Here is a 17,221-nt window from a genome sequence, read left to right as displayed (position 1 = left end):
TAGAAGGGACACAGTCAAGGGACTGGTCCATCTATCTGAAGGCAAGCACTTACATCAGCGCTGTGTCAGACCAAGGCATAGCTGAGGCACAAAGCCATAGGCAATGCTGTGAACTACAACTTTAAAGAAAAAAAGGAAAACACCACAAAAAGCCCATGCCCACAGCTAACTACATTCTACACAGAGGAGAGTTTCCTCTGCCAGTTCCATCTCACACACCTGATAACCCATTCCCCATCCCTTCTCATGTCTCTGAAGCCTGGAGTACTATCAGATTAACAAGGGTTAAGATAAAGGAAATATTTTCCTGCCAGTCGGTACCCAAAGGTACTTGGGCTCTTACAGGGGCTGGTGTCCAAGCCTGACTGTTAACTACCAGGAACCAAGATTACATTCCTTTGCTAAGACTCATTCATGGTTCAGAGTCTTGCGCAAAGTAAACCCAAATGTCTGAAGCCGACTGTCATCTCTACGACCTGACTGCCCCCCCCCTTTTTTTTTTTTTTTTTAAAAAAAAAAAAGTGAGTACCTCCCTTTTGGTGAGTTTTGCATTAATGGGTATGTCTGGGACTGCAGCTACAGACATACCTGAAATAACTTCTCACTATCCATCTTGATAGGTGTTAGAACTGAAAGCACGGGGCTAAGTGCAGGCTGTAACTTATCCCAGAGAGGCAGAATGACTCAGGCAGAGTTCTGCACTCCTGGAGCAATGCTGCGAGTTGTCTCAGTTACACAGCTACACAAACTGCAGTTGTAGCAGCATACGCAGCCCCTGAAAGACCAGTGTTTCACAAACCCTTTTTCTTAACTGAACTCACACCTCTCCAAAGCATTTAGCTTTCGCAGTGAATCATTCCTCAAAATAACCGCCTCACACACAGAGCACCAGGAGCTCCTGCCAGCTCCAGTTATGGCTTGGAAATCACCAAACATTCAGGTGGCCGTAAATCCAATCCGAACACGGGGTCTGAGTCGGGGATGAGTAACAATTGCAGTTATGCAAGTTCAGGGCATCCAGCTCTCACGCTCCAGGCCACGGGGGTCGGGGAGGAATGTTCCCACATGCACAGCACTGAATCACCCGCCAGCTTGTCTTCCCCTAAGCACCAGGTATTAGCCAATGGCTCTGGCAGGATTACAGACCAAAAATCCCAAAATTCCAGTCTGCTCTGGCCTGACAGTATGTGGTTAGAAAACTGCAGAGAGAAGTGTGCGAGGACATGAGCTTCCCAGTAGACTTTCACTGCACAGCAATGTACCCCTTGAAGCAATATTCATTAGCTCCTCTGCCTTACATGTCCTCAGTGTGTTTTCTCACTGCTCAGAAGAGCTGCATGGAACAGCGGCAGGCAGATGAACAGATACTGAAGCTACAACTCACTCACCTGAGATTTGGCCACAAGGCACTGAAGAGTTAAAAGCCAACACAAATTTGTACCGCTAACAGCCAACTCTAACATCAGTGGACATACAGTACAGAGATCAGATTTGACGCTAAATTGTTTTATTCTACATGCACATTGCATTCACAGAGATCTGATTTAAAATTCCGAATCAAGTATTGGCAATAGTGCAGTCTGGATGCTGTGACTCACACTAGACTTATAAATATGCTGTGAGGGACAGGACAAATATGAATTGAAAACCAAAACAAACCTTCCACTGGGAAGTTTGCTGTTTTATTTTTGTTCAGTTTGTGTTGGTAGTTTTTTGTGTGCGTGTGTTTTGTTTTTAAAAACTCAGCTACCTTAAGATGTTCTGTGCCTTACCACTGCCAAAAGCAAACAAAGGGTCAACCAGGGGCAGCAAATACGCAAAAGAACATTTGCAGTGTCACAAGGAGCTTCTCAGTACAAGCAGGGACACAATCAACCTTCTATTAATACACATTTACATACAGTAGCAATCAGTGGCCTCAGCAAGAAGGCAGCTGTTGTCTCCAAGATGTAATACAAGTGTAAAGAAAGGTTGCATCTACAGCCACAAACTGATCTCCTTTCTACACCAGCTGGAGGGCATGGGCTAATTCACAACTGTGCTTCGTACCTTTAGGGCAACAGTACCTACTGCTACAGATGTCCCACTTGGACCTTTTAAAATCAGCGTGCTGTCAAGCTTCACTGTAATCCTTCTCTTAGAGCTTGTAGCAATGAATCTGGGGGAGTCTGGACAAAGGATAATGCTGATGTAGTAGCAGCACTGTCGGTAATCAGCTGAACTGTGATACCTTCACAAGCTGTCCCTTAAAATGAAACTGCTGCAAAAACCCCCATGAGTTCTCCAGTCCAATCAATACCTACTAGGTAAGAAATGAGCTGCATACCTTCAGGATTATACAGTTTGCTTTAGGCTTCTGATTGATCTTGCAGTGATTTCCTGTGCCTTAAAACCAGTGGCAAAAGTGCAAATTAAAGACGAATGGCATGCTCAAACATTTGCCTTCAAGAACAGAATGTGTCCCCGCTTTTCAGAGTAAAATACATCTCAGCTTTTAGAGCCTGAGACATCAAGCCCTTAGCTCTGCAAGTACCACCTGAAAGTAACAAATATCAAACTGGTACCTCCTCAGCATAGAGGTTTATCTTACTGCAGTTTCTACAATCATTGCCACTGGATTAAAATATCCAGCCTGAAAAGATGCTGTGGATGGCACTATGATTTGAGCATTGTTGCGCCCCCTGAACCCTAGAGGTGCCTGGTAAGTTATTTTCTGTAATAAGCATCAAACAGATCCTATCAATTCCTCCAACCAACCACCCTCACTGAGGGCACAATTGCAATAATTGCCATTATTGCAATTATCCTTCAAGAAACCCTGCCATGCTCTGAAATACTACCAAGAGGAATTAGATGATGAGCTTTTCAGACATATTTCAGCTCGTCTACCATAAGTAGAATTTGCAACTAAAGTCCTGCCAAAAGTAAAATTTTACACTTAACGGAAGGGACAATCTACCTTGTTGCCTAAATTCATCTCTGTTATTTAAGATTCAGCAAAGCATGCTTACATTTGAGTAATGTAACTTATTCAAGCATGTTTAAGCGTTTTGCTGAATCAAGGCCTAAAAAGAAGTTTCTCTGGTGTTAGAGCTAAAAGAAGATTTGAACCTACATTTAAAAAGCATCCTAACAAACTCCAGTTGTTTTCTGTAAGAGGTTGAGGACAGCGATCTGCATGTAACTATTTGGTCCCAGCAAATGATCCCATTCTCTCCAGGAATTGTGTGTGTGATACACTGACATGCATCCACAGGGGCAGCACTGGGGAAAACACTGTGCTCCCCTTGGAAGGCCCAGCATGGCCCACTCCGCCATGCACTGCCCTTTTCAACCACAGTACCCTGGCAGATTGTCTTTAGCACTGAAACCAAAGTTAAAGAGATACCTAAGGAAGGAGTCTGACTGCCAGAGTTTTGTTCTGACCGTCTCTTCCCATTTATCTGCCTAACTGCACTTGTCTTGCTGAGCTGAAAATACTCACCGCTGAGCACTGAACCTTGGAGGCTCTCCTACTCATCATCACATTTCAGTCTGAGTGGTCTCCAAACCACAGCTTTTCCCAGGAGTGCAAAATGCACTTAATTGTTGTTGGTTAAATATTGGGCTTTTATCGAAATCAAATGTCTTCAGGTACGGATTTTTTCTTCTTTGGTTACTGACTTACTTTCTAGATCTGTTCTATTCAAAGGTACCTGCTGTAGGGTAGTCTGGATCACTCTTCTTATTTAGGAAAAACTGGAAAAAAAGGCAAGCTTGTAATCTTTATCTCACATTTCCAAGTATAAATAGGAACCTGCATGGAAACAGTATTAGGCAGCCACTAATGTGATCCTCTACTCTCCTGTCAAAGGCATAGACTGTAATGGCCAGGAGGAACATTAGTCCATGGGATGTGACTTCCTGCCTAACAAAGGTCATTAATTATCAATTATCACTCAGTTACCTGTGTGTTGAATCAAAAAGTTTGGCTCGACTTGAGACACTTTCCAATGGGACATTTGGTCTTAATTTGAAAGCACTGAAGAACACACAATCTGTCACTTATCTTGCTGTTTTGTTCCAGCAATTAATCATCCTCCTTATATAAAATGTCTCTTTGATTCCCTATTTGAGTTGTGTGGTTTCAGCTTCCAGAAGAAGTCTGTCTTGCATTTGCCTCTAGTATGCATGAAACCACTTTCTAATGCTGTTTCCTGGTAAAAGCTGATTACAAGCTCCAGCCAAGTTCCTCCCCCTTTATTATTTCTGATACTCAAAATACACTGGGCCCTCATGATTATCTTTTCTCCAGGCTTTTATCACCCACATAACTCCTGCTATCAGATCCTGTCCAGTTTTTCCTCATCTTTCTGAAATCCAGCATCAAAACTAGAGCACAGAACCCTCAGCTGGGTCTCACATTCAAGGTAAAATGCACCCCTCGTTCATAAACTCCAGTACCGTGAGGAGTTCGTGTTCAGTTGCTCATACAAGATGTCCAGTAAAGTCTTCTCAGCAGCACATTCCAGGATGCAGCTCCCACAAACGTGACTCGCATGCCTCACTCCCAAGGTCTGGATCTACCGCCTGCACTGTCCCAGAAGTTACTGCAACATCCCCATTCTGGCTGTGCTCACTTTGATACTATTTAGGAGCTGAGTTGAAAGGAAAAACTCTGCTTTTGACTCACAGTTGACCGTAAGTTTTGATCAAGTATTTCACGTGCTGCTGCCATATTAACAGCTTAGATACCTTCCAGTGCTTAACATAAGAAAGGCCCCACACGTTCCCCTTTCACCAGGATTGTATTGGAGCTTGCAGACAGAAGGAAACCCAAGCGCTTCTTGCTTGCAAAACCTCCTGGCAGATGATAGCTGTGCTCTCCAGCCCATAACCACCACAGCGAGAAGCCCAGAGACAACCTGGAGCGCTGTTTCCTCATGCATGCATGTGACTGACTCACAGAAAGTGGTGTGAATCACAGAACTCCACCAGCACGGTGGGGTGAGGCAGAGCTACGCTCCAAAAGGGCATGTCTCAAGTCGCCCTCTGTTAGATGTACACTGGCCACACACACCTCGCCAGGATGGTCACAGAAGCTCATTGTACTTTTGGATAATTAAGTTGGGATTGTGTTTTGCTGTTAAAATACATTCCCCAGCCCTTACCTATTCTTCTGGGGAGGAGTGTGACACTTGTGTACAGGCCCCTGTAGCAACAAACACACATCCTGACTACTTTTAAAGAGAGTCTGCCCCACAGAGGAAGCTGGAATTCACCTATGCAATTAGGCTAGGTTAATGTTGGCGATGAGTGGATAGATATTATCCGATATCATATTTTGTAATCCTCTGCTAAGCAGGATGCTGAAGCACTTCGTTTACTCTGGGAGCCAACAAAATAGCTACTCATTCAGTGTCAGGCTTGAACAAAGTCATGAGTGATCCCTGAAGCTTTGAGACAAGTTTATTCTAGAACCTGGTAATGGTCCAGAGCGATTTATAAAGGTCACTGAACTCTACGTTCAGGTTGTAGGTTTCTTTAAACAAATATTTACTTATCTGTACATATCTCAGGAGAAAAGACAAGACTTCTCTTTTCAAAAGTGAACTTCACAATGGTTCTTTTCATTATAAACTTACTTAGTTCTATGCCAATAATCTTTTACTCTTTTTCTAATCCTTAATTAATCCTTTTTATAAACAATTCATACTCGGCACATTCTGCTCATGGTAAATCTTTTGCTACGTATATTTATCACAACAAGGTCTTCAATATCCAGGCAGATATTATCAACCTAAGTAAATGTGTGGCCGTATCAAGGAAAGCTACCTGACTCCAAAAATGCATTCTCAGAGATCTCTTGAACTTGGTGGGGAATCTGAGCGCACTTGGGCACTTTCAAACAAGACACTGAGGAAGTTACCAACTTCACTTTAATGCCGCCCAACTAAAAGGAAACACTTCTGAAAGTGCTGTCCTGTATTTTCCAAGCCCTGTTTTCCCTGGCAAAGTCATGACTTCCTCAAATCACAGAGTGCATCATTCTTACATTCAAATGAAAAAAGGAACCTGAAAAGGCTCTGAGAGTAGCACGGAAACAGTGGTTTACCCGCACAGCTTTCCTCTGAAAAAATCAAAACATTGTAATAGCTCAAGGGGTTTCAACTCACCATTTCTATTTGTTTCTATCACTTTCAAACATAAGAAAACAATTTTTGAGCACTATATACACACAGAAGTTACAAATATGTGATTGACTGGAGCTGAATTTGCAAATAGAAAGTGAGGGAAAATGGGTTTGGCTGCACAAATTTTACTGTTTTTCTGTAAAAGTAATAAGTATGCATTACAGTTTCATAAACAAGTGATTTAAAGTATGTAGTGCTTATAAAAGCCAGGTTGAAGCCGTTTTGTAAATGCAGCCCTTAAAACAACCAAATACTACTTTTTTGGCCTGTCACTTAAGAAAAAAAAAAAACATTGAACACTTACAGATGGTAAATAAAAAACAACTCTTGAAACCGGACTCCTGCATGGGAATTTTGCCCCAGGAAACAAGCAAGATGAGGTCTCACCTTGCACACTGGTTGCTACAGGAGTACGTATTACAAAAGGAAGCCACTTAATAAGGCTACAGTAAGTCTGACTTACCACAAGAGCAGCACGTGAAGCAGTTGGTATGATAGAGGTTACCCATTGCTTGGCAAGCCTGGCTCGCTCCATACACACCTTTTCCACATTTTATACAGATACCTACAAAGAAGAAACAGAACAAATGTTAGAATTCTCTGCAGCTTCTAAAACCAGCTCAGGGCCATTGATTCATGGCACTCACAATACCCGCAAATCAATGAGCTCCTCTACATCAATAGATTCAAGTACTCAAGTCAGCAGCAGGCAGCTTGTGTGAAATAGATGCATTGAAATTAACCCAAAATAAAAGGGGGAAGTGGAGGGGAGGGCAGAGCCTCTGCTGGCGATTCAACACATGTAGACTGAGGCTGGCTAAACACAGAAATCCCAGAAAGACAGTTGAAATCACAAATAGAACAGAAGATCTGCATGGCCTCTGGAAATAACTCAGTTTACTGAAGAAATAATCTAGTGAGATCTTCATAACTAAGTGCTCTACCATATTACATTCAATAATCACTAATGAAACAACCAATCAGGTTGAAACAATCAGGTCCAAAATCAAAACATTTCTTTTCTTTGACCCTCTCCAGAACCATGATATATCAGCAGTGCTGGTCCACGGTGGGAGCCATGCAGCACAGGGAAATGGGTCTTGCCCATTGGATTTATTAATTTTCCACAAATAGTAATAAGCAACCTCATAAGCATAACCTGGGAGCTTACAAAAACAGAAGAGCAAGGCATTTCCCCTCCTTATGGTCTAAGGGCAAGAAGTCCATCCAGCACTTTTGCAGTGAGGTCAGAAATTCACCTTCACTGCTTGAGCTCTTGGGGAAGCTGGGGATGCCTCTCATATAGTCTGCAGGAGATCCAAGTACAAAGAGCCAACACAGTGCTGGCAAATTCAGCTGTTGGTCCCACACAGGGCACTCACTACAAGGAGGAAATGAAATGCTGGAGAATCTGTATCCTTCCACATACTCAGGAACACTAAGTTTATCAGAGATGCCCACTGGTCTCTGACTACTGCTGTACAGTACATCTCAAAACAAAGCTGTGTGATATTGGAAGTACTACAGCAGGAAAAAAAAAAAAAAAGTGTTTTCTGCATCACGCAACTTTTGAATGAAACTGTTGTGCTCATGCTGTTTGAGACCCTCTTTCTACAGATGCACGCACTAATACACTTGGAAGTCTAGCAAATCAAGAACTACAAAATCAGGCTTTGATCACCCAGAATTTTCCTCTGCTGTGCTGTGAACATTTCACAAACACATGCAGTCACACACACACAAAAAATACAAATATTTATATAATATTAATATATTATGAGCTGGTAGAAACTTAAACAGAAAAAAAAAAAGCCCAAAGTTAATTAAAGTTAACATTGTTAAGATACCCATGTCCCAAGCTAAGCCTGTAACCCTGAACCAGCTGTCAGCTACAGCCATCAGCTCACTGCAAACAAAGTTTTGGGAAAATATTCTGGTCCTTAGACAAGCTCAGCTCTGACACAGGACATGGAAATTTCAGCATATTTGTTGTCTTATGTCTACTTATTTATTTGTAGCCAAAGGTTATGAAAAAGGTCTGCTATTTGCCATGAGTTAATGGTTAACTGCTGCTGAAAGATGGCTATTGATTACTGGGGACACCGATTAGAGAATGCATCCCAGCACCTGCACTGCGACCAGCCAAGCAGTCAGAGCAACCCACAAACCTGCTGTGCCTCCTCACGTGCTACGAGCCCTGACACAACTGTGGTCCCTCCCGGCCTCGGAGAGAGGAGAGGCAGAGCAGAGCAGATGGCCTTCGCTTCTGAAATGAGCGGTTTTAGCATAAGGTCATGATACAATATTTGCCTACTCTTGGTAATGGAGCCAGAAGGGAGCTCTTTCGGAGCTCCCCAGCTGTCTGCACCTTTCTTGCCCATCTCTTCACACCCAATGTTTACCTAAGACAGATGGCTATTGCTAGCCTGGCTGGGAGGTTACACAGAAACCTACCTTTTCCTATTTACGCCTAATTTTACTCCGAGGATAGCAGAAATCCAATCTGTAATTCTGACATCTCTCTGAGTTCTCGTGCACTAATCTACTGCAGCCACAAGCCTCTTTGATAAATGAAGTTATTGCCTAATTTCTTTGCCATTGCTCCACTGAACTGTCAAAAGCAAAAGGATTTATTGTGAATGTTAAACTTACATTGGCCTTTGCAGCAAGTGGTTCGTTAAGAGCAGCTGTCAGTTTGTTAACTCATTTTCTCTAAAAGACCAGTCATTAGCTCCAGGAATAAATGACCACAGAGACCATTAGCATACTAAGAAGGCACATGTATAATTCCAAAAGTGTACTTTGGAAAATATATACGCAGCTGTGGTGTGAGCATACAGTGAGCTCATAACTGCCTAGGAAAAGCACTGATTACATGGCTGTTCAGGTCTGGTTTTCCACCAGTCACAGCCCAGACCGCACATTGCAAGCTTGTGAAAGCCTTGACATAACAGCTACATCACTTTTCTTTTCCAGATTTATTTCCAAAGCTTGTTAAACTGCCTGTGAAGAATGTTCTGTTACAGAGCAAGCATGTCTCATTTCTGACACCTCACTTTATGTGACTTCATGTCAAGTATTTCAGCCTTGGTGCAACTCCTTGCCCCTTGCACCACCTCGACTCGAAGCAGCCATGGTACCTCCAGATCCTTAGCACACCAACTGCTGCATTTTCACCCAGGTCAAGTCTCCTACAGAGCTGGTCTCTCTCTTCAGCTGGGAAAAAGACATTACAAGGTCTTTCACATAGACTAATTCTGTATAAAGGTTCACTCAGCTGGAGCACAACACTGCAGCCTTCTTTAGCTGAGGTTCCTATCCTTACACAGTATTTAACCAAAACTGGGGAGGAAAAAGAAATAAACACACTGTGGACCTCAGCAAAAGTTCATCAATAAAAAAGCAATGCCAGAAAGAGACGGAGCTCCCTGAGAGTCCCTACTAGAGTGAGCTGCAGCATTTTGCCTGCACCCCCCTCACCCGTAACCTGCCCGCTTCATTGGGCTTGACTGTGTCATACAGCAACAGAGCCACCAGATCAGCAATGCTCTCCGGCTGGTGCACACATTAGCAAATCCTGATAAAAGCACCACAAGAAAATAAGACAAAAGTTGTAACTAGCCTAGACATGTATTTTCTGTTGCAGTCACTGATTTTGCTCCAAGACCTGAGAGACTACAACATGACACAGAATAATGGGCAAAGGGACCTGCAGCAACCTAAAGAAAACTTTACAGATATGCAGTAAGCCTGCTGTAACATAGGGGTAAGAGTTCCTTGCTGTAGCCTACACATTTGAACAAGTTTGGTACCTAGACATCAAGTTTAGGGATGATCTTGCTCCTGACAAGCCTTTGCAGTGTCCTTTTGACCATTCAGTACAGGTTGCAGACTGGTACTTCATATAGATTTCACCCAGATTTAAGAAAAAGGCAGTAGCCAAGAGGTGAGATGCCCTACATATAACGGCAGATGTACAATAACCTGCTGGCTAGGCTTTGTCCTCATGCACATGCGGAACTCAGCCTGCACCTAATTCCATCCTCACTTAACCTGAGTCAATGGTTTAGCACAACTACAAGAAAAATGGTACCATATGGCCCCCTCGACTTCAGCAAGCAGCAGTTGCACGAGCCAGAGGGAGAATCTGGCTATCGCATTCCTGACAGCGCGCCACAGCTCAGGGATGAGCTGCAGCTTTACTGCCTTACAGCCACACCGTATCTCCAGGATAAGTGCTACATGCTGCCTACAGTAGGAAACAACCATGCCCTGTCGTCAAGAGTTATGGTAAAGCTAAAATTAACAACTAACACATGGCACAGCTGAATCCCTCCCTGCCTCTGCTGTTTTGTTCATGCTGCAGGGCTGGGAAGAGGGTGGGTGAAATTTACCCTTGGGCTGCTGCAAAGTCCCAATTTCTCTATTCTCACAGGGAAAGACCATCTCTACAAACATCCACAATAAATTTTCTACAATTTTGGCTTACTCAAGATGTGGGGAATGAAAACCTACAGCCATGAATCAGGAAGAACAAAGAAACTGAACTGCAGCCAGCTGTGAAGGCAGGACTGCGGAGGGGCTGCGCTAGCCATCCGTGAGCCACAGCCCACTGGAGGCGTTCCTGCAGCCTCTCACACCTGGGCAGGTTTTGCACAGGATGTTGTTATTACCTTTAAGAACTGTTCTGCTAAGAAGCTGGGTAAATAGGGAAGCATCAAAGGTGCCTCGAGCTGGCCAGCCGTGCTGCAGCGCTACCTGCCTGAGCTGACAGTGGCTACTGTGCAGACATCCTGGGCTGCGGCAGCTCCGGATGCCGCGAGGTGACTTCAGCAGAGAAAAATGCTCCCTTCCTTCCAACAAACACAGGAGGAGGGATGTTCCAATGCACACGTCATCCCCCAGTCAGAGCCTGATAGAAAAAACAAGGCACCTACACGGGACACGGGCAGAGGCTCTTTGCAGCAGGCAGGGAGGAGCTGGAAACGCTCTGCACCCCAGCCCTTGCCATCACTGGGAGCTCTCACCAAAGGGCTTGAATTTGTCACCTAGCCTGGCAAAATTTTCAAGGTTTGATTATCCAACAAGAAATATGACACATGCAAGTTAAAAAATATACTCTGGACACACTCAGCAGCAACATAATTGCATGAAGAGTTGGGCTTACCCTTTTTGGGATAGATATGAGGGAACCACCATCTGGGTAAGCTGCCTTACCTGGGGAAGCTTTCCCCACTGGGAAGATCAGAAGAGATCTCAACTTGATTTAAAGTTGAAAGTGACAGACTGAGACAAGTGGGAAATGCTCAGATAAGCATTCTGAACTCCTGTCCGCAGCAGGAGCCCCAGCACCTCATGGCTGGGAGGGACCTGGCCCCAGCCAGCATCACAGCCCTGGTTTGCAGGTACACACACACAGGGCTGGAGTGGGTTAAACCAGGGGGGAGAAATGGGCCACAGCACCACCTAATACAAGTCCCAGCTTAAGCAAAACAAGACCAGAAGGCTCCTTGCTGTCATTATTAAACCTTATTGACATCATCCCCAACCTAGTTTTCCTCCTCACAGAAAGATCATAAAAACCATCATCAGTAAACTACTCAGGCTCAAAACACTTCCATGCCAACTTGACAAGATCTCTATCACTTCTGTGCCCTCATACTGCAGGAGGCCTTACTCAATTTACAGGTTTGGTGCAAAGAACTTACTCAGAAAATGGAACAGACATTCAGTGAAGAGTTTTGTAGAAGCAAACTATGTTCAAGTTTCAGCTCCTGGAAAAAAATACCTTCGCTTTGCATGTTATTTAACAAGGCTGTGTCTTGCATAGAACAAAGCTGGTGGGAAAGGTCAGAGTCAGGAAAAGAGTTGCTGGGACCAGTTCCAGGCACAGCACTGCAGATCAGGACACTGGAGCCGAGCTTTACCTGCCTGAAGGAATCTGTGCTGCCAGTAGGTCGGCAGGGCTTGGCATCTGCCTATTCCAGCCTGCTTAAATACATCGGATGTTCTGTTTGGCTGGAAACTTTCCAAGGTTTCAGACGCAGGGTGAGGTGATGGGTGCGAGTTTGAAATGACAGAAGGCTGTAGAAATGACTCTGGCACCACCCTCCCCGACTCTGTATTCTAGCAGCTATAAACTCAGCAAATCTCTGTGCTGGTGAATTAAACCCCAGCAGCTCCGGGTCAGCATCGCAGAGAGGGTAATGTCATGGGAGCTGCTATCAGCTCTGATTAGCAGCTGCTAGAAACTGGAAGGCTTTTGTTACTGTTAAAGTCGATCCACCCAATCACGCAGTAAAAGCCTGAAGCTAGTACAGCAAATGCTTATTGCTTCATACAGTATGTGAAATTACTGCTCTGAACCATGAAATTACTGACACTATCTGCACAGAGTTCATCCTGCCTTGGCCGCAGCCGGCATGCCTCTGCATAACTTTCTTTTGTGCGGATATCTCACTCTGCCACGGAGCCTCGCGACGGCACAGGGCATATCACAGGGCTATTGTTCTCCGCAGTGTTGTACTTACACTGACACTTGGTTTACAAATATTCATTCATTTCTCTGCTTCTTGATTTAGTGCATGGCAGTTCCAGGATGATTTATACTTCTCACTTGGCATTTATAGAAGGATCTTTTGCTAGTGAGGCAACGAACTGGAAGACCAAATAGTTCTTGTGGGCTGCTCTGCCTGATTCAGAGCTCAGCTGACTGCTCAAGCTTCATGCCCAAGTTGACAACCACAAGTAGAAGCACAAGGGGACTTACAAATAATTTCAACTGCATTATTGGGGTGCAAAAAAAAAAAAATGCTGATTCTAAAAAGCACCTTGTTATTACTGGAATTATCAAAGCAAGGAGATGTACAGCTGTGAGCAAAGCAGAGCACCAGTGGGAACAACCAACTCTTGCAGGGAAAGTTTGTCTATAAAAACCCTTCTGCATCCCACTCCACCTTCCTGGACACACATCCTACCACAGCTATATTTACAGGGTTTATGTGGGTGCCGTACCACACCTACCTCCAGCTGTTCACCAACACCCCGTGACAAGGCATTACTGTCCCTTTAGATCCACCAGCAGAGCTGGTTGGGTCTGCTCCCAGCCATCCTATTTCACCCCAAAGGGCCCAGGTCAACAAGGCCTTCAGCTTAAAATGCTTACCTTGGCTCTTTTCACCTGACACATCGTGCAGTGTGAACACACAATGAGACCGCTTGAGGAGTGGCAATTTCCAGCACAGTGGTAGCAGCGATCTGATGATAACAGGCTGAGGCCAGCAAAAACCTGAGCTTGTACAACTGCTGGCAGGGAAGGACACACCACCGCATCCACGGGCTGCCTCTGGCCAGGCAAATCCAACAGAGAGGCAAAGGAGTCACGCATACAGTGGGAACAACTTACGCTCCTGAAGATCCTAGTTTCAGCCCAGAAAGATCTAATCCAAAAGCTCCAAAGCAACACCCAAAGCTCCCCAGTGCTCCTGAGCATATTTCTTTTTCAGAAGGTGGTACATGAGAGTGCTGGGGGCGTTCAGCAAGTCATTTAGCTTCTGAGTCTTGGCTCCTTTACACAGGAAAGGGGAGCCACTGACACCTATGCAGTCTTCAAAGAAAAGACAGTTAAGCCTTCTGAGATAGCACTGGAGAGATAATCAATTAAATACTTGAGCTCCAAAGAACCTGTAAAGCCAAGTTACAGTGACAATGAAAACACCAGCAGTGCAGCCCAAATACGCTGAACTACCCAGCATGTCAGACCTGGAAACATCAGCTGCACACAGGTCAGGCTGGAGAGACATTTCATTGCATTCTCCTGACATCGCCTGTATGAGTCATCGCTAATATATGGCAGAAAAAGGTCATATATTACAGCTGCCTTCCTTGACATATTTAAAATGGGTTCATGATTAAACAGGGAGACTAGTCGAAAAGTTTCCAGGTGCACTTTTCTATTTTCTTAGATAATGGTCTATTTCCAGAACGAGCATGACATTCTGGAAAAGGCATGACATTATGTAACCACACTGGGTTATAAATTCAACAGCTCCTTCCATGAGCACTGCCCCAGCGTTATGCACTGACATCAGCCCCCTGCTTCTACCACCTACCCCGCTAAGGTGCCACAGTCATTGGTGTCACCTTCCAACACGGAGGTTGTCGTTTCCAGAAGTACAAACAGGTTTGCTTAAATAAAAAGCATGCACATAGGTAAGTATGATACAACACTGTTTAAAGAGACAGAACTATTCACTAGAGGAAAGCTGGAAACCACCTGAAAACCTCAGTGACCTTAAGAAAAAAAAATCCAACAAACTGATTGGAAGTTTAAGTCATTGCAAGCGAAGTGACTCAAGGATGCTTTCTAAACATGGTGGGGAGGGTGGAACATACCTTCCTATAAGGGCATCCAAGGATAGCAATTTCAGAAAGTCATTTGCTGTAGGCTTCTCACACCTCCAGCTCATGAAACATTCTAATTCTAAAGTCCATGTAACTATTCTGGCAAGCCCCATTTTCCCTGCCCTGGCTGCAGTGCAAAGCCCAGTCCTTCATCAGGCAGTGAGGTGCAGGGAGGAGCTCAATGCTAGAGCAAACAGCGGAGCTCCTCTTCCAGCAGGACAGGAAGCCTCTCAGACCATAAGAAAAGCGTGCCTGATCTAGCAAGACAAAACCCCTGAAGACAGCTGGTCAAATACAGCACTGGCAACATGTAAACAGGATATTCTAATTTTGCTTTCTTCACCTCCCTGTCCCCTGGGAAAGAGTAACACTAAATGCTATATATTCAGGCTCATTTCCTTCCTATGGATCCAAACAGAAATGAAAAAAAATCCGAAACAGAACATACCACCAACATCCACTGCAAAATATGAGTGAGTCTTCTACAAACCCAGCCAGTCCCACACGTTCGGCTGCTCTCCAACACAGACCAAAGGCAGACAAGTAGCATTGTTTAACTCTGTGTGTCAGTCTCCTGGTTGCAATGATTCTTCCCAGAGGACAATTCTGAGCTTTGCATAACCATGCTAGACCTGAGCTCAATTTCCATCTTCTGTGACTTGCTCTCCAAAGCCAGTCAGCACTGTTCAGACCCTTCAGAGTGAGCAAATCTCACTTCACTCCATAGCAGCCTTTCCCTTGAAATGGGCAGTCGGTGCAACAGATGAGGCCATGCTCCAGTGATGGAATAGAACCAGCTTTACAACTCAGTGCTGTATAAAAAAGAAGCTACACAATGTAAAGTACTGATGGCTAACTTTGTATTGGCATGATTTCTGCTAGGTCAGGTATCAACTGTCTGGACTGCTTTGACTTTTTGCTGGATCAGGTATTGCCTGATCTGGATCAGGTAACAGCCTGCTCTCCAGCAGCTGGCATGAACTGCAGGGTACGTGGTCTGTCTGGCTAATTCAAAAGAAATGTGAACACACAATCTACGTCCAGTCTAGCACTGCTCAATGATCCAGGAATGCACAAATATCACACTCAGTAACATCCCTCTTTCCCTGCTTTGTCTCTCACTGTCTCACTCATCTTGATGCAAAATGGGAATAAAGCGGATATAAGAGGACAGAAAATGGGGATGAAGAACAGGGACAGTTTCCCCAGATGAAAGAGCAGGGAAATGGACCTGGTTACAGCATTCAAGTAAATTGTATGCACACTTTGAGCTGTGTTCACTATCTGTTCTGTACCATGTCTCAACTAGTGACAAACCATCATCCAGAATTACAAGACCGCAGGCCTAGAACCTCGCTTGGCTTTGCCACCACCCAACTTTTATATTGGCATGGACAAACCGATGGCAGAAATGCCTGGGCTCCTCTGCAAAAACTGGGCACAGAGGAGAAGTACAAACCGCTGACCGTGTTGACGTGACAAAAGACAAACTCCATCTACAATGTGGTTTTGGTATAACCTGCTCTTTTCACCACCTGCCCACTGCACCTGCAGCCAAAGCCCAGCCCACCACGTCTACAGAGAAACCTGCAACTACTTACCAAAGTGTTAAGCTGCTTCTACTAAAGAACACGTGTCCTGCAACAGCAACTTGGCACAGAGACGGCTGATGTCAAAGTCTATTTGCTTGAGGGATGAGAGGAATTCCCTTCAGAAAGGATCCCTGTGCAAAGCACTGGTGAGCAGGTGCCTAGCGAGCACTGTCTTCACAAGGCAGATGTGGGCAGCTGCCAGCCAGCCCTCGGTGCTGGGGGCCCGACCACACATCACAGCAGGCCTGCTCCAGAACTAGCACCGGGGCTCTCTCCACACTTACCCTACATCCTCTTTTTTAAGCCAAATTTTAGAATGAGGACTCCATTTCTCATGAAGCAGGATGTCAGGCAGAATCAAGTCAAAGCAGTGAGCAAGGTGTGCGCCTTCTCTCCCAGTCCCACCACACAGCACAGCACCCCACTACCCAGACAGCTCCCATTTAGTGAGCAACGAATCAGCTCTACCGACGGGCACCAGACAGGAAAGGAGTTATGGCTTCATTTGTAGTAATACTTACAGAAACACTACTAAAGCGCAGTGGAGCAAACACCTCTCAGACAATTATTCATTAAAACTATTTAGAGGAAGCAAAAAATGCAAAAACAGGGAAAGAATGAGCAGACAGAAAAGACGTAAGGGCTAGAAAGGCAATTTTCCACTTTGTTAGTTTCAGTAAAAATCTCCAAATAAATGTGATCTTACATAGTTTATCAGTCAAACCTGCCCTCTGGAAAGGTTACATAAAGTGGTGAAATGTTAGTTAATTATGTCTTAGAGGACCAGCTAAGAAGTAACAGAAATGTGTAATCCTCTCATAATTAAAATAATAATGAAACTCACCACTTAACTGATATGAGAAGGCTCTATTCATAGCAGCTAAAAGGAACATTCATTCCTCTTTACATCATCCCTTCAGTGGTATGTCTTGATAAAATTTTCAACAGCAGGTGAAATCACTAAAAATTGGAACCTGTGAACAAGTTTCCTATCTGGTTTTAATTAAAATACTCAGCAAAACACAGAGGAGAGATAGAGCGCAGTAACCACTT

The 17,221-nt window shown here is 44.4% G+C and overlaps 1 protein-coding gene across 2 annotated transcripts in view; it reads right to left on the bottom strand.

Moving 5' to 3' along the window:
• WTIP (WT1 interacting protein) overlaps window positions 1–17,221 on the bottom strand; it is a 78,373-nt gene that overhangs the window by 45,287 nt on the left and 15,865 nt on the right. For both annotated transcript variants that reach the window (XM_068693098.1, XM_068693099.1), the window contains exon 2: window positions 6,637–6,738. In XM_068693098.1, the coding sequence (XP_068549199.1) occupies window positions 6,637–6,738 (102 nt within the window). The remainder of the gene's footprint in view (window positions 1–6,636; window positions 6,739–17,221) is intronic.

The sequence above is a fragment of the Anas acuta genome, chromosome 10 (assembly GCF_963932015.1).
Source record: "Anas acuta chromosome 10, bAnaAcu1.1, whole genome shotgun sequence".
NCBI classification, from domain to species: Eukaryota; Metazoa; Chordata; class Aves; order Anseriformes; family Anatidae; genus Anas; species Anas acuta.
The sequence above is the reverse complement of the archived record's forward strand: the minus strand, read 5'-3'. Positions and strand labels throughout refer to the sequence as shown.